Source organism: Phodopus roborovskii, unplaced genomic scaffold (assembly GCF_943737965.1).
Source record: "Phodopus roborovskii unplaced genomic scaffold, PHOROB, whole genome shotgun sequence".
Classification (NCBI taxonomy): domain Eukaryota; kingdom Metazoa; phylum Chordata; class Mammalia; order Rodentia; family Cricetidae; genus Phodopus; species Phodopus roborovskii.
In genome coordinates, this window is record NW_026126460.1 from 10,690,923 (window position 1) to 10,715,759 (window position 24,837).

Consider the following 24,837-nt stretch of genomic DNA (forward strand, 5'->3'; position numbering starts at 1 on the left):
GTTGATCTCAACCTTTGGGTTTTTAATTTTCTGTCCTCTTGGTGAATCTCTCCTGTTGCTATGCTGCTACCCAAGTAAGATTGTCTTTTGACATTTTCATGAGGTTTTATTTGTGTGTGTGTGTGTGTGTGTGTGTGTGTGTGATGCTGGAATGGAACTCTCAGAGCATCACACATGCTAGTTCAGCACTATACCCATAACACCTGTTTTTGGTATGTTTTGATAGAGAGAAGCCGATTTGCATATGCCGAGCAAGGCATCTGATAGGAAGCAAGAAAGTCACAAACACCATACGCTATGAGGGTAAAAATGGGACTATTTAAAAGTAAACTCTATTACAATAAAATGTCTTAAGCTACCTAATGAGAATAATGGTAATACAATGAATTGGTCAACTAAAGAATATATGATTCTGTTAACCTTCATTTAAATAGAGGTTAAAGAATAAATCTCAATAAATAAACTTTCCTGGGTGGTTTACCCATTTCCTGCCCCACTTTCTGGTACACTGTCTTGCCTCCAACAACATCTGTAAACATTAGACTTCTATATATAAATGCTGTTTTTCATTACACAGCATAACTCAGCATCCTTCTTTGTAAACATCCCCACTCCTCACTAGAAACCAAATGGAACCTCATCCTGCACCCCACATGCAAAGGATGGTGGCCTATATCTGGTAGTGATTGGTCAGCCCAGCTCAGCTGGTAGGTTTATGTAGAGGGTAGACTGAGAGACTGTCACTCAATTGTGAGAAATGCCTTTGAAATAGCTTGTGCTGGGACAGCTTTCTCCTTCATTTCCTTCTCCATTCAAAGTCCTTGTCTATCTTCTTTCTGGCTTCTGTTCTCTCAAACCCATTTCTCAGATGCATATTATACCAAATATAAGTTGTGACAATCTAGCCAGCATGCCCTAGTCTTGAGCAAGACCTTTGCAGGGAGCAGAGAGACCTACAAGCTTATCTGCTTAACTACATCATGGTGCCAGCTAATTGATATCACCTCATAGCTTACTCATGGACCATATATTATCCAAGAGACTTCCCTGGGCCTTAAATATCATGTTAGGACTTAGAACTACATTGTTAATGAAGAGGAAAACTGTTGTTGCCCTTATATGGTGTGTGTATGTGTGTGTGTGTGCTTACTATTGATTACAATTGTTGTGGTCCATAAATATTCCTGTTCAAATTTGCAAAGAAAAAGTTAATATTAATATCTGATACCCCAACTTCTCCACAACCTATGGTCTGTGTGCAGGTCTGTCTATCCTTGTCTCTCTCCAGAAGTTTTTGTGGTGAAGCTTCGGTGGAGAAGGTGGCAAACAATCTTGACAGAGTAATAGTGACATAAACCTATCTTCCTTTTTACCCCCCCCCCTCAAGTGGATATTCTTACCTCTTTTAAATTCAGATAATGGAGTAAGACACTCTCCTTGGGAGAGTGAATAAATTAATGCTGATATTACTGGAGTCTGGTGATAGAAATATGCCTCAAATTCTAATTCGGAACCACCAAAATTAGTAGTGGCTGCTAGCCCACCCAAGCCAGGAAACTGACAGAAGTGAGAGAAAAATATTCCTTTTCTCTGCACAGGATAGGACTGGATCTCAAAAATAGAAATGTGTTCTCAGAAATGTCTGCCCACCCCCAAAGTTGGTTGACAAACGATAGATTTTCCAAGATAGCTGCCCCGATTGGTTTCTACTCTCTGTATTTCTTCTATTCCAGAACACGGCTCGTCACACTTTCTGAACTTAGCTTTCCTCAAAGCCCCATGGGCACAAGCCGGGAGGACCCATGGACCCTGCATGGGGATTCCAGTGGCTCCATGCCCACACACTCCGGTCTGCGGATGCACCATAGTTCTTCCCACCGTCATCCCACTCGCTATGAGGAGCACAGCTATTTTTACCTCCCCGGCTGCAGCCCTTTATATTTATTTGAAGGAAGGAAATAAATAAAGGGTTTAGAAAGAAAATGTGTAGTCTCAGTTTTCCCTGCGCTGGAGAGGTTGGTAGAGAAGTGGGTGCTGAGACTGGGTCACGTTCCTTGACAAGTTGTTGCCAGATCAGGTCTGGCCCAGGCCTGGAAACCCGTGCACTTTTTTCTTAGGGCTAGTCCCTGACTGCAGGCTTCTTTCTCCCCTACCCCCATTTTGGAGGTGCCACCATCTCTTTTGATGCTGCCTGGGATGCTGCATCACTCTGCACCCCCCTCTGCCTACACCTACCCCGGGCTCCCACAGTAGGGCATGCGCAGTGCGGTCCATGCGGGCCACAGCATCAGCATCTGCAAGAGCATCAGCATCCGCACCCGAAACCCGGCTTGGGCGCGCTCCCGGAGGGTGGGGTGCAGTACCGCGCTGCGCGTCCCCGTGTCTCGGGCCCGCGCAGCGCGTGCCCGCACAGCTCGCTCCGGCGCGCCTCCTCAGCATCCTCAGGCCCGGCAGCAACCCCCGCAGTCACTGGAGCGGCCGCGCCCGCCACTGGGAGGGTGCAGCCGCTGAGGAGGCTCCAAGTTGGCGGAACCGAGGGGACCCCCTCTGCGGGCCGCTCCCCGAAAGGCGGAAAGAGCCGAGGAGGGCCCACCGCCGTCCCCGAACCCCCAGCCCCTGACCCCTGCCCGCGGCCGCACCATGCGCGCCCAGCCGGCGTGACCGGCTCCACCCGCAGCCACCCCGCAGCCCAGCCCGGCGCTCTCGCGGGTCACTCGGACCGGCGCCCGGGAGCGATGAGCCATGAAGCCGCCCGGCAGCAGCTCCCGGCGGCTTTCCCTGGCGGGCTACAGCCTGGCCGGCGCCTCCCGCGGCCCCTGTAGCTGCCCTGCCGGCCCGGTGCTGGCCCGCACCCTGGCCCGCGCGCCGCCCTGCCGCCTGCTCCTCGTCCTTCTCCTGGTGCCTGCGCTCGCCGCCTCGTCCCGACCCCGCGCCCGGGGGGCCGCTGCGCCCAGTGGTGGGTAAACCGGTGCCCTTTGCGTTGCCTTCCCCGCGGGGCCCTGGGGAGGAGAGAGAAGGGCACGCAGGTGCGTGTACCCTGGACGTGTGGGGCCCCAGCCTGGCCTTTGAGCGCCTCCCTGGCGACCTCTCCACCCTTCTCAGTCCCAAGCCCAGGTTCATGCTAGTTCACTTTTGGAAGTCCCTTTCTGTTGCATTCACTAAAGACCCATTCCAGTGACTGTGGGTTCCACCCAGAGGTATTTCGTGGCTCCTGAGTCCTTTAGCGCTCTCTAACTTCCAGGGGTAGGGAGATGCAGTGAGCTAGCAAGTTGCTTCTTGCTTTGGGGAACCTTCATATGAATGCGGGGAGCATGCAATAATAGTGGCAAATGCTTGTTTCCCCAAATTCCCCACTAGCTTTAGTCCCTGCTGTTGGAATTAAGGTGAAGGAGCATACTTTGGGGAGCAGAGAATGAAAGTCACCAAGACATACTTTGCGTATGACCTTTGGCTGTGTTTTCCCAAAATGCTTGTCATAATGAGCAATCAGAATAATACAATGTTGAGCACACTGGTGATTGGAAGTCACTGAAAGTGGAAAGCTGGCCTTGGCAGTAAAAGAAAAAGAAATTGGAAAGCTGCCAGCATCTATAGCCCTTTATGGCAAAACAGTTTTTTCTCCCTCATCTCAAAGTTAAAAAGAAAAGGGAATATACAATATATACATATATGTATGTATTATACTTATATATGTATATATACGCACACATATATACTTACATATATACACACACACATATATACATATATATATATATATATATATATTTGAAATAACCACTTTATATCCAGTGCCCATGAATTCAGCTCCCAAGTTATGTCAGAAGTTTCCTCACTCCCAGGTGAGATGCTGCTAAGTTTGGTACAGTTGAGTTGCTCTAGCCTCCAAAGTGAGAGGAGATGGGCGTCAGGACCATTGAGTTGGTTTGTCCAGTTGCTGACTCTTCTCTAAGCCTATTCTGTCCCTGCCCCCACATAGTTTGGACGTTCAGAACTAAGCCTAGATAGAAAAGGTATACATGCCTTCAGTACATGATTGTATAAGCTTCCCTGGCTACTAACCTATCCAGCTCCCCCCCCCCCCCCCACGCACACACAAGCACTTGTTTTTCTGTGTCTCCACTTCCTGGCTCCTTATAAATACAAAACTTTGTTAATGCAATTGATGGAAAGGTCCATTTTAGAGTTTACGTATTTACTGGATGTATATGTGTATGCTTGTGTATATTTGTGCTTCCTGCTCCCCCAGCTCCGCATTGGAATGAAACTGCAGGCAAAAACCTGGGAACCCTGGCAGATGAAGACAATACATTGCAACAGAATAGCAGCAGTAATATCAACCACAGCAGTGCAATGCAGAAAGAAATCACACTGCCTTCAAGACTGGTATATTACATCAACCAGGACTCAGAAAGCCCTTATCATGTTCTTGACACAAAGGCCAGACACCAACAGAAACACAATAAGGTAGGCAGGAGGCTGAGTATGCCCAAGTTGCTGCCATGAAGAGTTCTCTCTCGATTTGACTTTCTGCCAGAATCTGATTTCACAAATTTTAGTGCAGCATTTTATTAAGAAAGCAATTAATATGATGATAGAAGAGAAACTAGAGGGAATTAACTTGGGATCGACCAGGACAAGGTTTACTGTTTGTTATTGGACTAAACAGAAACTAAGCAGTTTCAGATGTCCTGTGAGAAACTTGGTGCCCCTGTCTCTCAGGTGCCTTGGCACTAAACAGCAGAGTGAACTTGTTTCTGCGAGCCTTTATGTAAGGATGCAGGAATCCAACTTCCAGGAGATAAAAGCTCCTGGCAGTCAGTACACAGAAGGCCTCGCTGACAGACAGTGTGGCTGCAGTTTTCCCAGCAAGCTTTCCATGGAGAACTTGCACTTGAGTTTATGTCTTTAATTGGGCATTGGGTGGAGGTGGGGGCATTGCTATGATGTGTTCAGTTGGTAAACAATTTGGTATTTCAAAAGACTATGAAGATCAGAAAAGAATGACTTGCATAAGATATAGACCAGTTTGGGTTGACATCATCCTTGAAGACACTCTGCATCAATGGTGAACTTTTGCTTTACTTTTAGGGTGCTTTAGAAAATGGCATTGTACTTGAGAAAAAGACTCAAGTGAAGACAGAAGTATTTAATGTCCCTGGAGTTTAAGGGACCCCTTGTCTTTTGTCTTATTGCTTGAACTAATGATATCTTGGATCTGAAGTGGGTCTACACAGTGAATTAGTGGGGCCACTGTTCATTATTAGGTGCATAAACAGATCTGTTAGGTTACATATTTCCTTCTGAACTGTTCCTATTCAGTAGGCAAGAGCAGGAGCTAGTTAAGCATGTAGAATTCAGGTAAACACTGAGCACTTTGTATCAGTGTGTGGTTACTTTTCTGAAACAGAGGTAAGTACAATCATGTCTGTCCCCACTTCTTAAATAGGTGGATAGGGATAGAAAGCCTTCCGGTGACTCTTCTTGAAGGTTGTAAAGCAGCTATTAGGTTTGAACTGTTAGTTGTTACTATTTTTAGAACAAGTGAGGTCCCTGAGACAAAGCTTTCTTCATACCGAATAATTTAGTTAACCCTGTTAACCTTGCTTGTGTGATTTTTAAGGGGCGGTTGTCCACCATTGCCACACCTTTCCCTCAGAAGGTTCTCTGTACTTTAGTGGAACAACTAACACTTTATGTCTTATGGTTAGAAGGCATGGATATTGTCTTTAGGAAGAGACATCCAAGGTCCCCCTTGGTAGTAAGCATCGAGGCAAGAACTAAATAGCTTCCCTTATGAATGGTCACTATGCCAAGTGGGGGATGGTCTGTGCTCTGTGGTTATAGTTCTTAAACTCCAGGGCCTTTGTACAAGATGCTGGAAGAAGGCCAAAGCTGCCCCAAAGCCTGCTTTAAAGAATGTCTAAGTCCTCCTCAGCTGAGATCTGAAAGAAATTTAAGTGGAATTTCTTTTTAACTCAGGTGTTGAATTCCCTGACTAATGCTTATCCTATGGGTTAGCCTTAGGTGGCTGTTTTGCTTGTGTGAGTGTGATTTCACACCATATGTTTGACTTTATGATAGTAATATCTGTTGAACTTTTACCTGTCACTTATGTAGAGGGATGGAGTGATCCTGTGGAACACCGGCTTGATGTCGGGGTGACTAAGCTTCTTGACACCTCCCCCTCCCCATAGCCAAATTTCTTTTCTACATTTGAAAAGAATGCCTAGGCAGGAGTGATATTTGAGAGTCTTCCTCCCACTATTTAATTCAGTAAATAACTGTTGCACAGTTCTCATATGCAAAGCTATATGGTAAGAGTTCACAGATAAGAGATAAGGGTTGCAAGGAAGAAAAAGTCATATTCATTCTTCAGGAGACACAGGCATGATAAGCAAGATTCTGAGATGTGCTCGGGTCAGATTTTAATAGTGCCGATCTGATTTGGTGGCACTCTGAAATTTCCTTTTGTGGTCTATGGCTTCCTTTCCCCTTGCATCTTTAAGCTTTTCTTGGACTGGTTGATAAGAAGCATTGTTAGGATCTGAGAATCTGGGAATAATCCACCACAAAAGACCGGGTTTGAACAAACCAAAATTTTATTTAAAAAAAAAAAAAGAAATCTGATATCAGGTTGCTGTCCCCGAGGCAGGGGCAGCAACCAAATTTAAAGGGGAAACCTACAAAGAGATAGCTCCAGAGTCCCATCCAATCATAATGCAATACCAGAGAAGCAGTTGGAGACTTTGCACAGTGACACATTTTCAGCCAGTCAGGGAGTTCTGTGGTTTGGTAGTTTGGACCAGCTCTGGGCCAACCAATGAGAAGGGGGTGGTGTGTTTGTGTGAGGGATTAGGGGTACTGCAGCCTAGCCTCAGGAAACTGTGGGTAGCAGCTCAGGGCAGAATGGCAGACTGGGCAAAATGGAATTTCCGCTGCTAACTAGGATCGAACAGTATTTTGTGTTTTCCACCGAATCTTATGATGACTTGCTTAGTATCAGTGATGAGAGAGACACTCGTCAGCTCAGCTGCTTTCCAAATGAGAAGGCATAGAATTCTATCCTCATTGCTTTTTAAAAACTAATTTTTGATTTTAATGTCTGTGAACTTGGACCTTTCCTCCACTCTCGTTTTGTTGCACTGAAGCACATTTTAATGAATGCGCCAGAAGTGCTGAGTCACTGTGCCTCTCTCCTGAATCCCTGATTGGGGGTAGAATTGCAGTGGGACTTTCCCAAATCTAGGTCGCAAGGCCAAGCAAGCTCCACATTTATGTCTGAAGTTTCATAATCTTGCATGTGGACGTGTCCTTAACAGCTGTGAAAGTTAAAATGCTTATTAACTCTTTCATAGTTAGGGAGTTTAAAAGCTGGTTGTGTAGTCCCCCTCCGTTTATGTTATTGGTTTTGAAAACTTTAGCTTTTTTTTTTTTTTTTTTTTTTTTTGTTTTTGTTTTTATTTTGTTTTTAGGAATGCTTAGGAATTGTATAGGTTAGGTTTTTTGTTTTTGTTTGTTTTTTTTTAATCATCAATTTAACACAAACTAAGACATTTGGGAAGAGGACATCTTATTTGAGAAAATGCCTCCTTTAGATTGTCCATAAGCAACTGTTGTAGACATTCTCTTGATTAATAATTAATGTGGGAGGCCCAAACTTACTGGGAGCAGTGCCACCACCCCTAGGCAGGTGGTCCTGGATTGTATAAGAAAGCAGGCCAAGCAAGCCAGTAAGCAGCATCCTCCATGGTCTCTACTCCAGTTCCTGCTTCCAGGTTCCTGCCTTGAGTTCTTCCTGACTTCTCTTAGTGATGGACAGTGATCTGGAATGTGTAAGCCAAACAAACCCTTTCCTCTCCAAGGTGCATTGGCACAGTGTTTTATAACAGCAATAGAAAGCAGCTAGAACAGGAATCATTACAATTTCTGCACTGTAAAAATGTTGTAGAAACAGTTGTCCAAATGGCTCCATTTCTGAGAGATGTGAGCACACTTATAACTCTGCCAGGATATGAGGAGTAAACTAAGGCAGTCAGAGCAGTCAGGGAATGAACAGGCACCTCAGACCTAAACAGATTTTTTTTTTTTTTTTTAATTCTTGGTGCTTTCCCAAATCAAGATTTCTTTATTGATAGTCTTGTTATCTGATAGTTTATTTTAACAACCCCCTTACTACTTAAGAAGTCAAATGTATTATGGCCCACTAGTGGAAAATTTTGATATTGTGTGGTACTGGAAAATACACACCTGGTATCCATCCCATTTTCTTGCACTTAGGTCCAGCCCTCTTGAAATCATCAGGTGATTAGAGGCTCTTCTATGGGATAATGCTGCAGTGACTGGAGGCCAGGACCCTCTAGGAAGTTTTAGGATGGGATGTCTAGTCACTATAAAGATGAAGGGATGAATTTGAAATTGAAGGGTTAATGCTTTCCAGCCTTGCCCCTCAGGAAAGGGGCTTAACATTTAGTTGCTCTTCAGTGTCTAGTGACATAATGAATCATACTTATGAAATAAAGATCTCCTGAAGATCCAAAGGGATTAGATTCTGGAATCTTTAAGATAACTGAACATGTAGAGGTTCCTAGACCGGGCGGCACTTGGACCAGGCCTGGAAGCTCAACACCCTTCTCCTACATCTTGCCTTATGCATCTCTTCCACCTGGCTGCTTATCTGTCTCTTCTATAATGTCCTTCGCAGCAACTAGTGTTTCCTGAGTTCAGTGAGCTGCTCTTAGCAAGTTAATCAACTCTAAGCAAGGAGTGAGGAGACACCTGATTTATAGTCTGCTTTCATTGGCACAGGCTCTAGCTTGGGGCTTGTGACTGACTTCAGAAGTCTTGTGGGACTCAGCCTTCAACCTGTGAGATCTGACACTATCTTCAGAAGGACAGGGTCAGAACAAACTTGAATTAGAGGACACCTGGCTTGTTCGTCGTGAAGACTCTGCAAATTGCTTGGTGTGTGGGGAAGAAGCCCCAGACAACAGTGTTGTGGGAGAATGAAGATGGAGCATGAGCTTTGCATTTTCTTATGCCTCTTTGTTATCAAGACTAGCCAGGCTTCATGAACAATAGGTTTGAACAGCAGGAGAAACAATGTAGACCCGTTTATTCTTCATTCATTCACTCCTTTTTGAGATGGTTCTGTGAAGTCTGTTCCTAGGAAAGTTGGTGAAAATCGGTCTTTTACTTTGACCCGCCAAGATTAGTCTCTTCCGATTGAGAAGGAATGAAAGAAGGTACACGTGGCGCAGCTTAGGGACAGGGGAAGGTGACCCAGATGTCAATGTGGTCACCCAAACAAATGACCTCTCGTCATGGACTGACTTTTGGGTAAACAGGCTACTCCTTACTCCCCACAATTCCAGGTTGAGGAGAGAGAAGAGACAGTTTTGTGGATTCAATTTCTTTCTTTCTTCTTTGGTGCTGGATGCTGAACTGAGAATATAATGTATGCTAAACATACATGTACTAGAGCTGCGCCTTGGCTGTAAGTGTATTTGGACCATAGTAATTATGCCTTTGAGTTTACTTCAGTTTTTTTTAAACACAATGTTTTATTGATTCCTTGGGGATTACACACAGTGCACCCCATCACCCTTACTTCCCAGCTCTCAGTTCTTGGTTTTCTAGACATCAGAAGCTCCAATTCTTCTTGGTATGTGACAACGGAAAGAGCAGGGTGGGACAAGGAAGTCCCAAGCAGTTCTCTTGCAAGATGCTCTTATACCTCTTTAGAAGTCAGGGATACGTGTTTTTATGATCCTTGCCTATTAAGAGGAAGTCTCACTGTTGTGGGACATGGGAAAAAGAAATCTCTTCTGGAAGTTCCTTTCATAAGCCCAAGTTTTAGTTAAAGATCTGTTTGTAAAATCTTATGCTGTGGAAGCACCCCTGAGTTTGATTGACAGGTCTGAATGTTGTAGAGCCCTTCCTCTGTTTTGGTGACTTTGTTATTGAGCTCAACAAACCTCCTGAGTTTTCCAAGAGTTTCTAGTCAGTCATTGAAAATTTGTGACATGTGGTATTCTGTGTATAGTTGTGTCATTTGTGGGACTTAGAGTACTGTATCTGTTGAGTGGATTTTTTGATAAAGCATCCGTATATCAGAAAATATACAAAAAGAATGTAGTGATTGCCATAACATTTCATGGTATAATTAAACTGAACTTAAAAAAAAGAGCCTTCGAATTCTTTTAGGTATTTCTGGTACTGGGCTTGATCATCGGGGAGGTAATTTTAGTCTGGAGTTTTGGCATTGTATAAGTTGCTAAACATATGTTTATCCTGTTTAAGCTAGTAAAAACATGTTTACAGTGGCCCCTCCTCCATTCACAGCTTTTCTTCTAGGCATTTCAGTTACCTGTCAGTAGTGGGTAAGGAGGAGGGTGAGTGTAGTACCATAAGATGTTTGAGAGACTAGATGTGGGGGTGTGGTTAGTGAGAAAGAGGTCCTACTTAATTTTCCAGAAATCTAGTGAGCAAGGTTGATAGACTCAGCAGTTGAGATTCATCATTGCATTGGTGTCTTCAGAATGGACCAATAGCTAGAAAGCTGCAGACAGAGCCAGGGTTCGAATCCATGTCTTTCTGGGGCCGAGTCCTTGGCAGGGACAGAAGGGAGAAGTGGGAGGTTGTCAAGACTGGAGACAGATGCAGAGCTTTGATTTATTCCGTGTCACGTGGTGAGTCATGGGAGGGGCTCAAGAAGTGAGCACGGTATCAAACACCAATCCTGTGGCTCACGAAGAGCTCACCTTCCAACAGGAGGGCACAGACAAGGATGCTAACAACACTGGCCCATTCATTTTGAGCACCGACAGGTGCTTAGAGAAGATAAATAACACAGCGTGGTAGAGAACAGTAGGCACAGTGATGTCCTTTGAAGGCAGAGTGGGCCTAGACTCTGGGTGTGACAGATGCACCGATTGCTAGGAAGTAACTCCTGTCTAGGTAATGCGGGCATGTGCTTTAGATGAGGCTAGAAAAAAGACAGAGAGCAACACTTAGTGCCTAATCTTTCTCCTGGTAACAGAGGTGCTGTGGTGGTCGTTCATGTCTGTGCCGTTACGAGCTGCTAAAACAGAAGGTGGTAGGACACGCAGAGGAGGGAGCAACCTTTGCTCAGAGAAGGCAGAGAGAAGAAAGAGCTGGGCTGGGCCCCAATCCTACTCCTTAGACTGTAGTTGGAAATGCTCTACACAATTTGTGTGGGGAATGCTTTTCTCAGACTCATACTTTAGTGGTATGCGACAGTGGAACCCTTAAGACGTAATCAGGCTTGGGGGGGGGGTTATGATGGTAGGGCCCCATGATGGCCTTAAACAGTTTTATATGAAGAGCAAGAGACACTCTAGCTAGAACATTTGGTTTGCCATGTGATGCCCTCAGATTTTCCAGGATGCAGCAAGAAGGCCTTCTGCCCATGCCAGTGCCATGATCTGGGGCTCTGTACCTGTATTCATTCTAAGTCATCTAGCCTGTAGCATTCAGACAGCAGACTAAGACACTCCCCTGCCTCAATTATACTCTTCTTTATTTCTTTTGCTTTCCTGGTATCTCTGAGTGTTCGGATTTGGTTCCTTGTCTCTAATTCTTTTCTTTCACCAAGTCTAGACCATTTTTGGTCATTTTTGTTTCCAGAATCAATTTGAGCAACTCACAGCTGAGCCACACTATTCAAAGTCCAGCTTCAGTGTGTGTGTCTGAATAATGCTTTCTGCTCAGGGCCTGACTTGTTCTTGGCAACCAGATAACTGCTGGTACCATCGTGCCATCGCTCCTCAGGGTTAGTGGCCCACCGCCCTTCTTTTCATCCAGTCAGAAGATAACCCAGGAGGCTTTGTCTGGTGTCATTGCCCAGGTTTGGTGGCTCCAGGCAAGAAGAGAGCCGTTCTCACCATCCCCATGTTTCTCAGTGGGCTTGCTGTCTCCCAGCATGGAAGAGTGAACTTGGGGAGTAATCTCTGACTCTTCTCTCCTTACTTCCTGCCTATAAATAGTCACTTACCAAGTCTTGATGCTGAGCCCCGAATCCACCCCCTCTTCTCTCTGCATTGTGTTCTTGCCATTGCCTCTTTTCTCGTTCTCTGTCAATCCATCAGTCCCACTGCTGACAGATTAATCTTACTGGAACACTTATTTCATCACTTGACTCCCTTTATCCACATTCAACAAGCATAATTTCAGCTAGGTAAGTTTTCCTGGGGCGGAGCACAGGATGTAGTCGTTTGCTTTCCCATTAGACCACAGAGCCGCCGCACGCTGTCTCTTCCAGCATTCTTCTGGGTCTGTTTGTCCAGAAGTCAGTCCAAGTACGGGGGCAGTCTGCGTGCATGACTTTATTCATTTCCGCCCAAACTGTGGGGCTACTTTCAGAAAACCTTTGCCTCCCTGGAAAGACCCTAATCTGTTAGTAATGTGGCCCGAGGCTTTGAAGTCCAGATTCTGTTAAATTCCTGCTTAGCTCTTCAAATCCATCTTTAAGACCTGAATAATTAGTTGTTCCTGAGGTTTGAGTTTTCAGAATGAATTCTTTTCCTTTCCACAAAGTATGTGAATCATGCTGTGCACAGTCATAAAGTTTTATTTGCACAAAGTATTCAGTTCTCAGTCAACACAGGTACCTTCAGGAACCTGAGCACAGTTCTCTCCATCAAAGTTCAGAGTGTCTGGGTTTTGCAGTGTTACCAGGGGAGTCTTTGTGTGTAGGATTTATAATTGAGTTTAATTTATAATTGAGCTAGAAATTCTATTATAAGAAGGACAGATCTAGTTACATTTTATTTGGAGTGATGACCCTGAGAAGCAGCCATCTTCATGGCAGGGAGGACAGACGTCCCCATCCTGGGAACTCACCCTGGTGCAGCTGTGAGTTAGTCCAGTTCTTTGAAGTTTTGTTTTCTTGATACCTCCTTTGGCTAGAATGTATACAGAAACACATTTCCTTGCCTGGAAAATTATAGATCAGTGAACTTAGTTCTACTTTGAACTCTTCTGTGAAATGGACCTGTTTGTTAACAAGATCCACCTTAACCCGAGATGTTTTTTAACGCTACAAAGATCCACCTTAATGATACAAGCACATCCCTTACACAATAGACACTAATACTGTAAATCAATGCATGTAGATAACCGCATGCAATATTTCCCCCCTGTGTCTCCCAACTGTACTTTTTCAGTCAAGTAGAACACGGTAAATTTCAGCTCAACTCTTCAATGCTTTGCAACAGCAAATATAGCCCATGGCGTTTGAATGGAACTTGAACAGTTTTATGGAGATGCTCCCATAACCTATAACTGCACAATAATCCTCACAGTGAAACTACTGAGATAGTTATTATCTCTATGTTCTGAATGTGGAACCTTGGTCTCCAGACTTCCAGTCCCTTGCTTTTTTAATTTTCTTATTTTACATATCAATCTCAGTTCCTTCTCCCTCCCTCTCTCCCTCCCCCCCACCCTCCCATTTTCCCCAGCCACCCTCCCATCACTGCCCTCCCACTCCACAGGAAGGGTGATGCCTTCAAGAAGGAGTTAACAAAATTTGTCAAGTCATTTGGAGTAGGGACTAGGCCCTCCCTCCTGTCTCTAGGCTAAGGCAGTATCCCTCCATGGGGAAAGTGCTCTCAAAATCCTTTTGTGCACCAGGAATACATCCTGGTTCTACTGTCAGAGGTCCCTTAGACTGCCCAGACCTTCTAACTGAGACCCATGTTCAGGGGGTCTGAGTCAATCCAATGCTGGTTTTCCAGCTATCAGTCCCTTGCTTTTTTTTTTTTTTAAATCATACTTCCATGGGCAAGACATAGAGAGCTTGCCTTTTCTTTTAGATAAAAATGTTTTAAAAAGTATTTATCTAAAATATCTTTTGCAGAATGCTTATTTACTTATTTTTTAAATTCTTGTGTATGCTCATCAGTGCCTATGAGTGCAGCGCTCAAAGAGGCTGAAAGAGGAAGTGAGTCCTTTCCCTTAGAGCTGGAGTTACAGTGCTGTGAACTGAGCCCACAGGAGCCTAACCACCGAGCTATCTCTCTGTCCTGTGAGCGGATGACACCGAGCTGTGTACCTGTGTACGTTCCTATACACACCGCTTTCAGCATTCCCCTGCTTTCATGGCTATTTTGGTCTTTATATTTTTCTCTTCCTCTCCCCTGCTCTCTTTTCTTCCCTCTCTTCCTCCTTTCTTGTTTTTTTTTTTAATTTTCGAGACAGGTTTATACTATGCAACCCAGGCTAGCCTTGAACTCACAATATAGCCCAAGCTATGTATGCTTCTGATACTGTTGCCTCAGCCTTCTGAACCCTAGGATTGCAGGTGTTTCTTACCATGCCTGGCATCTTCCTTATGAGCCTGTGATTTTATTATTTTTTTCTATCATATTTTTTCTTCCTTATGTTAAAAAAAAAAAAAAAGAGTTGGAGTTGTTGGTGTTTCCAAACTATGTCAGACATTTGACTCATTTTTAGAAGTAACTTCTTTTTTTGGAAAGTATTCTTGTATACTTTATAGAAGCTCACAGCTTAAAGAGGTGGGCGTCTGAAATTACCTTATTTAGCAAGAACTGGTAAAGCTGGTAAAGCCACCCTTTATTTTTTAGTAGGAAAGAAAAAAAAAAAAAAAAAAAGAGAGAGAGAGAGAGAGAGAGAGAGAGAGAGAGAGAGAGAGACAGAGCTCCCAATTTAGCCCTTTTGTCAGTACATGAAATGCAGCATAACCAGTGATTCAATGCAAAGATGATATTTCAACTCAAAGCAAGGAAATGGCCATTTAATGACCTGGCATATCCATTTATTTGTGGGACAAATAGGATTTTAAAAAATATGGCCATTGTCGTGGTTTGAATATGAAATGCCCCCCCACAGGCGAGTGTGTTAAAAGGCTTAATCCCCAGCTGGTGTTGCTATTTTAGGAGATGATGGACACATTAGGAGGTGGGGCCTGGCTGCGGGAAGTAGATCTTTGGGGCTGTATTCCACCCCGCTGTTTCCTGGGCACCATGAAGGGAGCTGTGCTTGCCACATGCCCCTGCTGAGCCTGCTGACTAAGGGCGGAAACCTCCTAAAACATGAGCCAAGGGGCCTTGGTTCCTTAGGTCATGTTCTTGGGTGTTTGTCACAGCTGTGGGAACAGGGCCGCTTTGAATATCAAGGAGTTTTCTTGTCCCCCTCCTGCTTCTCTGGTTGCAACAGAGCTATGAAGAATGGTTCCGGGTTTTCAGAGTCTTGGTTTGAGCTGCAGATGAGTTTGGGCCACGTCAGATGCAAGAGAGGGCACAAGGTGGCACAGACTCATCTCAGCTCTCGGGAGGCTGGAGGTGGGAATGGGAGGGTGTGCATGGTGCATGGCCAATTCTTTAGCTGTGGCCCTCGCTAAGTCATGCTGATAGCTAGAGGAGCTCTACCTAAACCTGGGATTTGGAAATTGGGCATCTTAGTGAGTTGGAAGGCAAACTTTCCCTTCCCACCTTTTCTTTCATTCTTGGAAGTGCAGTAATGAAACCCAGGGCCCATGAGTGCCAGGTCAATGCTCTGCTACTTATCTGTGCCCCTAGCCTCAGTGACACCCCCCCCCCTTTGAGGGTATTGGTAAACTCCCAATACATGTGCTATAAATAACATAAATTTCCCCAAGAACTGTTCCAGTTAGATGTTCATTCGCTTTTCTTCCCTCTCTCTAACTTTCCCAATGGGACCAAACCCAAGAAAAAAACTTACATTTGCCTTTGAAAGTTCTCTGGCTTGGAAATAAAATACAGCAAGGATGAGACCATGACGAATAGAATGTATCTACATCTTCCAACTAGAAAGAACTCAAACAGGACAAAAATACCAGATATACAGTTTGCTTTTATTTTCACAGTGGGATACAACGGAACAGGCCGTGGCCAGGAGGTAAAATCTGTGTGCATATTTGCCAGAAGAGCTGGCATACCGATTCTCCACAGCTTATAAATGAAGGCTTTGTAGTGAGTTCTCACTAATTACTCTGCTAATTGCTGTAAGCTGTCCTGTGCGACATAGTGGCCTTTCATCTCTGCAGAGTGTTCATACAACACTTAGCAGTGTTCATCCCTGTTGAGCTGTGTGAAAACCATCACTTGTTCCCTCCAGATGAGACATTCAGATGAAGCCATTTTGCTGTTTTTGGTTTTGTAGTTGTGTGCAAAAGTGTTTTCAGAAGTGGTTAATCATTATTCCTTTCCCTTGTAATTAATTTAGTACCTATATTTTCATCTTATATATTCTTTTATTTGGGTGGCATTCATCCTTTCAAGAAACCATTTGTTGCTCAAATAGAGTATTTATAAACTATCCCACTCCTTCCCACAGTCTTCATAATTACTCTAAACCTTCATTTTTAAAATAAAATAAATTCTGTATGTATAACTAAAATCTAAAAATCTGCCTATATGAGATCTTAAGCTTGTCTTTTCATTTTTAGTTTTCCAGAGTCTGTGGATTCCCCTGGGGTGTTTCTATACCCTAATATGTTAGAAGTTTGTGAGCTAACCTGACTCATGGTCTAATGTCTGAGAGCCTCAGACCTTTCCTAGAAGGTGACTCTTGCCTTTGAAGACTTACCCTGCAACTGTTATCCTTTCGCTTCTACTTTGATATGTAATAGACAACCCAGGTTTATCATGTTCAAAATGGAACTCGTAATGCTAACATCTCTGATCTCGGCCTGCCCCTCCCACGTTCTTCCCATGCTCTTCCACATGGTTGCTCAGGCTAAGAGCCTTCTCCCACGCTTTCTCCTAAAGCATCACTTCAAACCACCAACTCTCATTGCCATTCAGAAGCTGGCCACTTCCCCACTGCTGCCCAGCTGGTCTAATGTGCCATCACCTCTTGTTTCCATCGTCTTGTCAGCTCTTTTTCTGTCCTTGGCCACCTCCCTCCTCCCACTCATGCCATTTCTGCACGAATCAGGCAAAAGGAGGCTGCTAAATTCCTACTTGGATTACTCCACCTTGGCTCTACAACCTCCAGTGGTCTCCCATCTTCTCAGAGTGATTTCCACTCCTCCAATCATAATGATGTGGTCATTAAAGAAAATTAAGCTGTTACTATTGTAATCTCTACCAGAAGTACTCTTTATGTTTATGTTTTGAACATGTAACAGAAAAATGAATAATATTTAAATACCATTTTCGCCAGTGACTTAATAAGCTATGCTTTATAGAATTCACTTTCCCATAGAAATTAATTCAATTTAATTTAATTCTGTTTAAATAAAAAAATAGAAATGTGTACTAAAATATCTGTCTTATGTACCTTGATTAGTTCACATTTTAATAAAAAAGCTTTTGCTTTCCTAATTTAAAATTCTAGACCTTGGAATTAAAGTGGGTTTTTTAATTATAACACTTGAAAACACGGCCATCATCTGAATATATTTGTTGATGTTGTGATGCATTAGAGGGCGTCTTTTCTGCCTAGAATGCTTTTGTGGGTCAGTGACTTGTCCAAACTATTTTCTTATCACAGAAGTTGATGCTTCTGGATTCAGCTGAGGGAGAGTCTGTTTCTGTGGTACAGTGAAGACCATGCTTTTTATTTCCATAGAAAGAGGCTCTGTCCTGCTTCTTATATCTAGATGGGAAGCTCAACAGTTATGACAGGAGTCTTTACAGAATTTTGGAGGGTTTTCTGGGCAGAGAAGAGAGAACAAACCTGTGTAATTTACAGCAGTGGCCCCATTTTACAATCTCACTAGTACTGCATAAGGGTCTCACACCCTTGCTGACACTTCTTATCGTCAGTTTTCAAATATTGACCCTCCTAGTAGGTGTCAAGAGCTAAGTCTTGGAGGCTTTGACTTTATTTCCTCAGTGTTACTAAGGTTGAATACTTTTTGATGTAACCATTGATGATAAGTACATTTTCTCTTGAGAAGTTGTCTATGCAGTCTTTATTCCCTTTCTGTTTCTTTTCTATTATCAGAGTGTAGAAATTGTTCACATACTATGAGTATTAAGTCTCTTGACTTGCAAATGTTTTCTCCCATCCCATGTGGACTCTTTTATCCTGTTGACAGACCCCCCTTCCTCCCCTCACCTATTTGGGAATGACTCTAAGGCATGCCAGGTAAGGGCTCTACCATCTCCCTTTATGCTTTTCATTTTGACACACGTTCTTATTAAGTTGTCCAGTTCCCCTTGAGCTCACTCTGTATACCAGGTTGTCCTCGAGCTTGCAACCTTCCTGCCTTATCCTCTTGAACAGCTAGAATTATGATCCTGTGCTACCAGGTTGAGAGTGCTGATGTTTAAAAAGCTTGTCATTTTTATGGAGTCTCATTTAGTTTCTCTTTTGATGCCCATGCGTTTAATGTAGTATTAAAAAACAAACAAACAAACAAACAAAAAAAGCCATCACCAACTCCTGTGTACTCCTGTGTGATTATCAGGGTTAACCCCCTCCATATTTTTTTCCCTGCTCCCAAGTTTTCTTCTGAAAGTCAATTTTTAGGGCTTAAATTTAGATTCTTGATGAGCATTTATTTAATTTTTTTCGGTGTCATGTAAGGTCAGGTTTCAACTGTTTTGTTTTCCACTTGGATATCCAGTTTCTCAGTACCATGTATGGGAAAGACCCTCTTTTCTGCTTTAAACTGTCATGGTACCCTTGTTGAAGACTGTCTGGCTACGTTTGCATTTCTACTCTATTCTGTTGGTCTTCATGCCTTTCTCCATGCCAGCTCACACTTTTGATTACCATGGATTTGCAGTAAGGTTTTTTTATTTTAATTTAAACTAAAAACAATCTTAATTTATGTACCAATCCCAGTTCTGCCTCCCTCCTGTCCTACCACTTCCCCCATCTCCCCATCCCACTTTCAATCTGCCCCTCAGGGAGGATGGGGCCTACCATGGAGGATCATCAAAGTCTGTCACATCATTTGGGGCAAGGCCTAGGCCCTCCTCCATGTATCTAGGCTGAGGGAATAACCCTTCATAGGAAATGGGCTCTCAAAGTCCATTTGTGCACTAAGGATAAATACTGGTTCTACTACCAGAGGCCCTATAGACTGCCCAGGCCTCCTAGCTGTCACCCACATTCAGGGGCCCTGGTGAGGAACAATGAGGAAAACATTGCTGCCTTTAACCTCCACACACATTCACAACTCAAGTGTACCTATGCAAAGACTCACAAACCTGTAGTACTGAAGAGAGTGTGTGTAGCGAAGTGGCTGGGCTTGCTTCAGGAATGAGTGATGTAAAGTGATCCAGAAAGAAAAGAATTTTTGAAAAGCAAAGCAGATGAGTGGCTAAGGAATCGTTTTAAATAGAAACTTTGCTAGCTGGATCATGTTGCATCCCTGACTTATCATGAAGTCCGTAGCAAGACAGTTTCTGGTAGTAGAATTCCAAAGAGCAATGTTGGGACTCCAGGGCAAAGGAATATTATAACAGGTGAAAAACTGATGGCAGATGTGTGTAAAGATATACACTTCCATGTGTGATATTGGCATAAATATATTGCGTGAAATTCATAGTTACTCTTACATTTCCCAACATGGTCTAAGAATTCAGAGTTCACAGTGACACACAAAGAATAGCAAGTCTCTTTCCTAGCACTCTTCAAAGGCTGGTGAATTTCTGTTTTTAGTCCTTATAACATTTAATAATTTATCTCTGTCCTATTTTTAGATACCCATCAACCTAAGATATTATCTTTTCTCCACTGAGAGGAAAGGTGAACATGTTTCACTGTAGCAAGATTCTTTCTTCCCTAACTCCCGACTTTTACTTCTGACACATTGTCTTTCCGTGTGTGTGTGTGTGTGTGTGTGTGTGTGTGTGTGTGTGTGTGTGTGTGTGTGATTTTTAGCAGGCATTATACACTTAAAATGATCTCCAAGGAATTTAGTTTTAGAATTATGTGTCAAGTTGCAGTCTTTGGCCTCTGGAGAGAGAGATGAACTTGGAGACGGAAGAAGACCAGCTGGAACAAATTATTTCTCTGTGATGGGTTGCCAGGAGTGCATGCTCAGTGTGTAAGACCTTGGAAGATTGATGGTGAAGGACAGAGAGACACTCTGTAGAGGAAAAAGAATTGCATATTTCCTGTTGTGTTATTTGCTCAAGGTAAGAAAGGGCCAGAAGGCAGCAGTCTTAGGGTTCCTTTCTTGTTATGTTAGGAAGATACAGGGATGCTTTAAAAGGGAAAGAAGAAGGTAACATTACCTGATTCATGTTTTAAAGAGCAAATCTGGCAATCCTATTCAGGATGGACTGCTGTAGGGTAAGAGTGGGTGTAGGGGACCATATAGGGCATAGCTGTCCATGCAGAGGCAGTGTGGCCTTTGCTGGGGTGGTAGCAGAAGCTTGGCAGATGAATAGGTGGATTTGCTATATATTTAGTGATGAAACTTCCAGCTTTCTGGTGACTGTGCTGGAACAGGAGATTCGTAGAATAATCCTCACTTCCCCAAAGATGCCTGGGTCTTCATCTCCAGGATTTGTGAATAGGGCATCTTCCATGACAAAAGGGATTTTGTGGGTATAATTAAAGGATCGTGGATGGGATTGGAATGCATGCTGAATTATCTGGGTGGCCACATGTAAACCAAGGCCCAAATGAGTCAGAGTGAGAGAAGAGGATGTGACAGTGGATACAGATGCCTGCTTGGGGGGAGGGGAGGGAGAGATGGATGGGACAGGGACTCAAGAGCCCAGGAGTGTGGTGGTTCTTGGGATTGCACACAACAAAGAACTAGGTTCTTCCTGCGGCTCTACAGATGGAATAAGGCTTACCGACACCTTTACTTTAGTCTCTAGACTTTGATTTGGACTTTTGACCTCCAGAAGTGTCAGATAACAACTTGTGTTGTTTGTAGCAGTAATATCTATAGACATTCAATACAGCAGGCATAAGAAACTAACCCTGGAGTCTGGAATGCCTGAAACTTTTTTCTAGGGAGTCTGTGGAGGAAGTTTAGAAGCAGGCTATAGAGGCTATCTGGTCATCTCTGTGAGTGACTTAGTTGTGGTGTCAGGGACAGGACGAAGTGGGATGGAAATGTGGGAGCCATCATCAAGCAAATGACATTTAGAAACCAGGGAGTTTCATCCACTGAGAGGATATTGCCTCAATTGTGGAGAGACAGCTTAGTAACCTCTGAACGCAGGCCCCATTATGACTCCATTCCCTCTCATTTCTAGCTGTTTAAATTACAGTTGTTTTCTTTTGAGTCACCAAATGACATTTCAAAAGATAATAAGAAGCTGTCACTTCGGGAGGAAGGAAAGTAATTTTAAGCATCCTTTAAAAAAGATTGAAAATTTGGACCATGTACATAGTTGTATTGTTGCTTTCTTTATTATTTTTTGAAGGATGTGTATGATCTCTTGTGACAGATATAAGCCTTGCTTTTATTTTGAGGAATCTCTCTGGGTGTAAAAATTTAAAACTCCCACTTCTCAGATGGCTTACTCTACCTGTGCAAAGAACCAGACTTTGTCTTTTTTTGTTTGCCATTTACCTCCTGTTTTATCTGAAGGGCTTTGTTGATGGTTGCAAATGAGCTTTGAAGAGAAGGTTAAATGAATTTGTGGAAAGGCAGTATGTCTAGGAGAACCTAAATTCATATCTCCTGCATATATAAAGCAGTGATTCTTAACTAAGGGTAGTTTTGGCTCCTATAGACCATCTGGCAATGCCAAGAGATACTTTGTAGTTATCCCAAGTTGAGCATCAGATGCTGGGGTCTTCTGTGGGTAGAAGTCAGGGGTGCTGCCAACAACATGTTGTGTAGATAGCCTCCCCATCCCCAATCAAAGAAGCATTGAGCTCAAGGTTCCAGGAGTGCTGAGGGTGAGAGCCAGAGACCTTGTAAACCTGAAGTTAGGGAACAGATAACTGTCAACCAATACTACTTTCTATAGAATATCTGTTTGCATACTGAGCCAGCAAATGTAGTCTTAGGCTACCTTCACTTGAGTCCTGGAACTTTCTTCCAGATCCTGTAAAGTTTTGACTTTGTGGGGAATTGGCTAATTTAGTGTTCATTGAAATAGAAGGCAGAAAGAATATGCTAATTTAGTGTTCATTTAAACAGCATCTCATTTTTTTGCATAAGAAAAGACGTATTGCATTATTATAAGCTATATTTTATGAAATTAATGTTCCCTAACTAGTTTTTATTTTTGGCTATTTATCAAATATTGATAGCATGGTGTCCTCTCTAATCATTACTAACTAAATATTATCCTAATGTAGTTATTTGCTTATGTCAGGTAATAAAAACCACTTGAAATAACTATAAATATAATAATAAGAAAAATTGAAAAATTACCTATTTTCTTTCCTATTTATTGGCATTATTAAATACTTTGAATCATTGTGCTTTAAAAAGAAATATTCACAAAAGATCTCCTTGCTCTTTCATGTGTTGGCTTAAATTGCAGTGTGTGTGTGTGTGTGTGTGTGTTTATAAGAGAGGGACAGAGAAAGAGAAGGAAACAGAGGTGGGGGAGGAGGGAGAGATTGACAGAGAGATGTGGAGAGGGTGACAGACACAGGCACATAGAGATCAGACGGCAACTTTTGGTCTTCTTTCACTGTGGCTTTGAAGACTGAACTCAGACTTTCTTACTGAGTAGTCTCACCAGGCCCACAGTCCAAATCTTGGCTACTAAATCAGTAAGAGGCCTCGAGAAAATGACAATATTTAGTAGGATGTGAGATATATCTCAATTTCCTTGATTTAAGAACAGGTCCTTGAGATGGAAGCTATAGACAGGAAAATAAAATCGGTAAGAATGACTTTCAAAATTCCCAAAGGCTGTGACAATGCATATCTAACAGCAACGATACATTTGAAATATTAAGAGTAATGATGGCATAAGTTCTAAAATAGGGAGATGCAATTTTAAAAATGTAAAGCTAAACATTGCATTGTTCCTTAAGAATACTTGACACACATGGCCACAGAATGACCTCTGATTTCGAAGACAGCTGACAGGTTTTATTTTTTGAGTGTGTGTGTGTGGGGGGTGTTTATAGTATACACAATCTCTTGGGATACAAAATGTTACTTAAGTATTATTCTTGAAAATGTTGGTTTTTAAACCTCCCAAGTGGAGTTGCTTTGTATTGACTTTTGTAGTTTTCCATTTAACTTAGCTTTTTACTTAAATTCTAGTTCTATCACATAGTATGCATTCTGCTGAATTGACTTCCTCCCTCAGATGTTTTCTTTTCTTTTTTTAAAGATTTATTTTATGTGTATGAATGTTTTGCCTGCATGTGTGCCATCTGTATACCACATGTGAGCCTGGTGTCTGCAGATGTCAGAAGAGGGCATTGGATCTCCTGGAAATGGAGTTGTAGATGGCTATGGGTGCTGGCAACTGGCCCCTCCGCAAGAGCCATCTCCCTAGTCACCCCAGGTTATTTTTTATTATAACTTTTGAGAGTATAATATAATTATATACTTTCCCCCTTTCTTTTCCACCCTCCAACCTCTCTATGTACCCTTCACCCCCTGCCCTGCTCTCTTTCAGATTCATGGGCCTTTTTTCTTTAGTTATTGTTATACATGTGAATGTTTGAGTGTTATTAAACATGTAAATATGTCCTGCTTAGTCCATATAGTGAAACTTGAATGTATGTGTTTTTAAGACTGATCACTTGGTATTGGATAACTAATTAGTGTGCTCTTCCCTTACCCACCTCAAGGTCTTTTACTGGAATTGTGTATATATATATGGTAGATTACATTTACTGGAACTGTTTTGTATCTCCAAAGTTCACTGATTTGTTCATTAATTCATATGCTGGATATCAGTGTCTTATTTGCTCATTACTTCTTAATTTTCTTAGATCCTTTGGAAACATTCACTAAAGCTTTACTTCTCTTTAACATCAAGGACAGGGACCTTGCATCTGCTTCTCCACTAGACTATCTTATGCACTTAACAGATACAGAGTGCCTGGAACAAGGTCCTGAGTTCACACTATGACCCTTGCCAACTCCTCTAATTCAGGATGTTTCTTGTTGCCATTGATTACTCAGACCAAATGCTGTAGAGATTTCTGTTTTCTTTGTGTCTCCCACAACTCACATAAAATCTGCTACCAGAACCTGATGACTTCTCATCAACTCCATCGCCCACCAGGACTAACTCCTGCCTGGAGCTTTGCAACAACCTCCCTTTGGACCCATTGCTTCTGTCCTTGTCACCTGACCTCTTTAGTCCATTGCTAACGACACATCCTTACCTATCAGCTCCTATACAACTGACCCTCACTACTTCTCTAAGTTCAGGGCTCTTTCACTTGCTTCCCATCACCCAAACCGAGTTCTCTGCTATTCTCCGACATAGCCAACGTGCTGTGCCTGAGGGCTTTCACAGCTAGCTGTTTTTCCTAAAATTCTCATTTGCTAGGAATTCACATAAATAAGCTTCAGAATAAGACAGCCTTGAGCTTCTTTGACAAGGAATAGACTCCAGTGTTATTTAAGCCCAGGGAGAGGTGGTTCAAAGCAAAGGTTAAGAACATTGGCTGCTTTTCTACAGATCCTGAGTTCAATATCCCAGCAACCACATGGTGGCTCACAATCATTTGTTCTGAGAACTGGTGCCTTCTTCTGGCCTGCAGATCACAGTATGCATAATAAATAAATCTTTTTTTTTTTTTTTTTTTTTTTTTGAAGAAACCTAGAGACACTTGCAGCTTTGTAAAATGGGGAAGTCCATCTTTGGCACATCTTCTAGTTTGAAAGTTACTCTTGCCATCCAAAGGGGCAGGAAGAAGCCCATCAGTGATTGTAGTCAAGGCCAGAATTCATAGTGAAGGACAGAAGCAGTTTTG

At 42.8% G+C, this 24,837-nt stretch overlaps 1 protein-coding gene across 1 annotated transcript in view; it reads left to right on the forward strand.

Moving 5' to 3' along the window:
• The first annotated feature begins 2,451 nt into the window (after window positions 1-2,451).
• The window catches only part of Adam23 (ADAM metallopeptidase domain 23), a 139,279-nt gene continuing 116,893 nt past the window's right edge, over window positions 2,452-24,837 (forward strand). Inside the window, exons 1-2 of the mRNA XM_051190344.1 lie at window positions 2,452-2,956; window positions 4,250-4,467. Coding sequence (XP_051046301.1) covers window positions 2,743-2,956; window positions 4,250-4,467 — 432 coding nt within the window. The 5' untranslated portion in view covers window positions 2,452-2,742. The remainder of the gene's footprint in view (window positions 2,957-4,249; window positions 4,468-24,837) is intronic.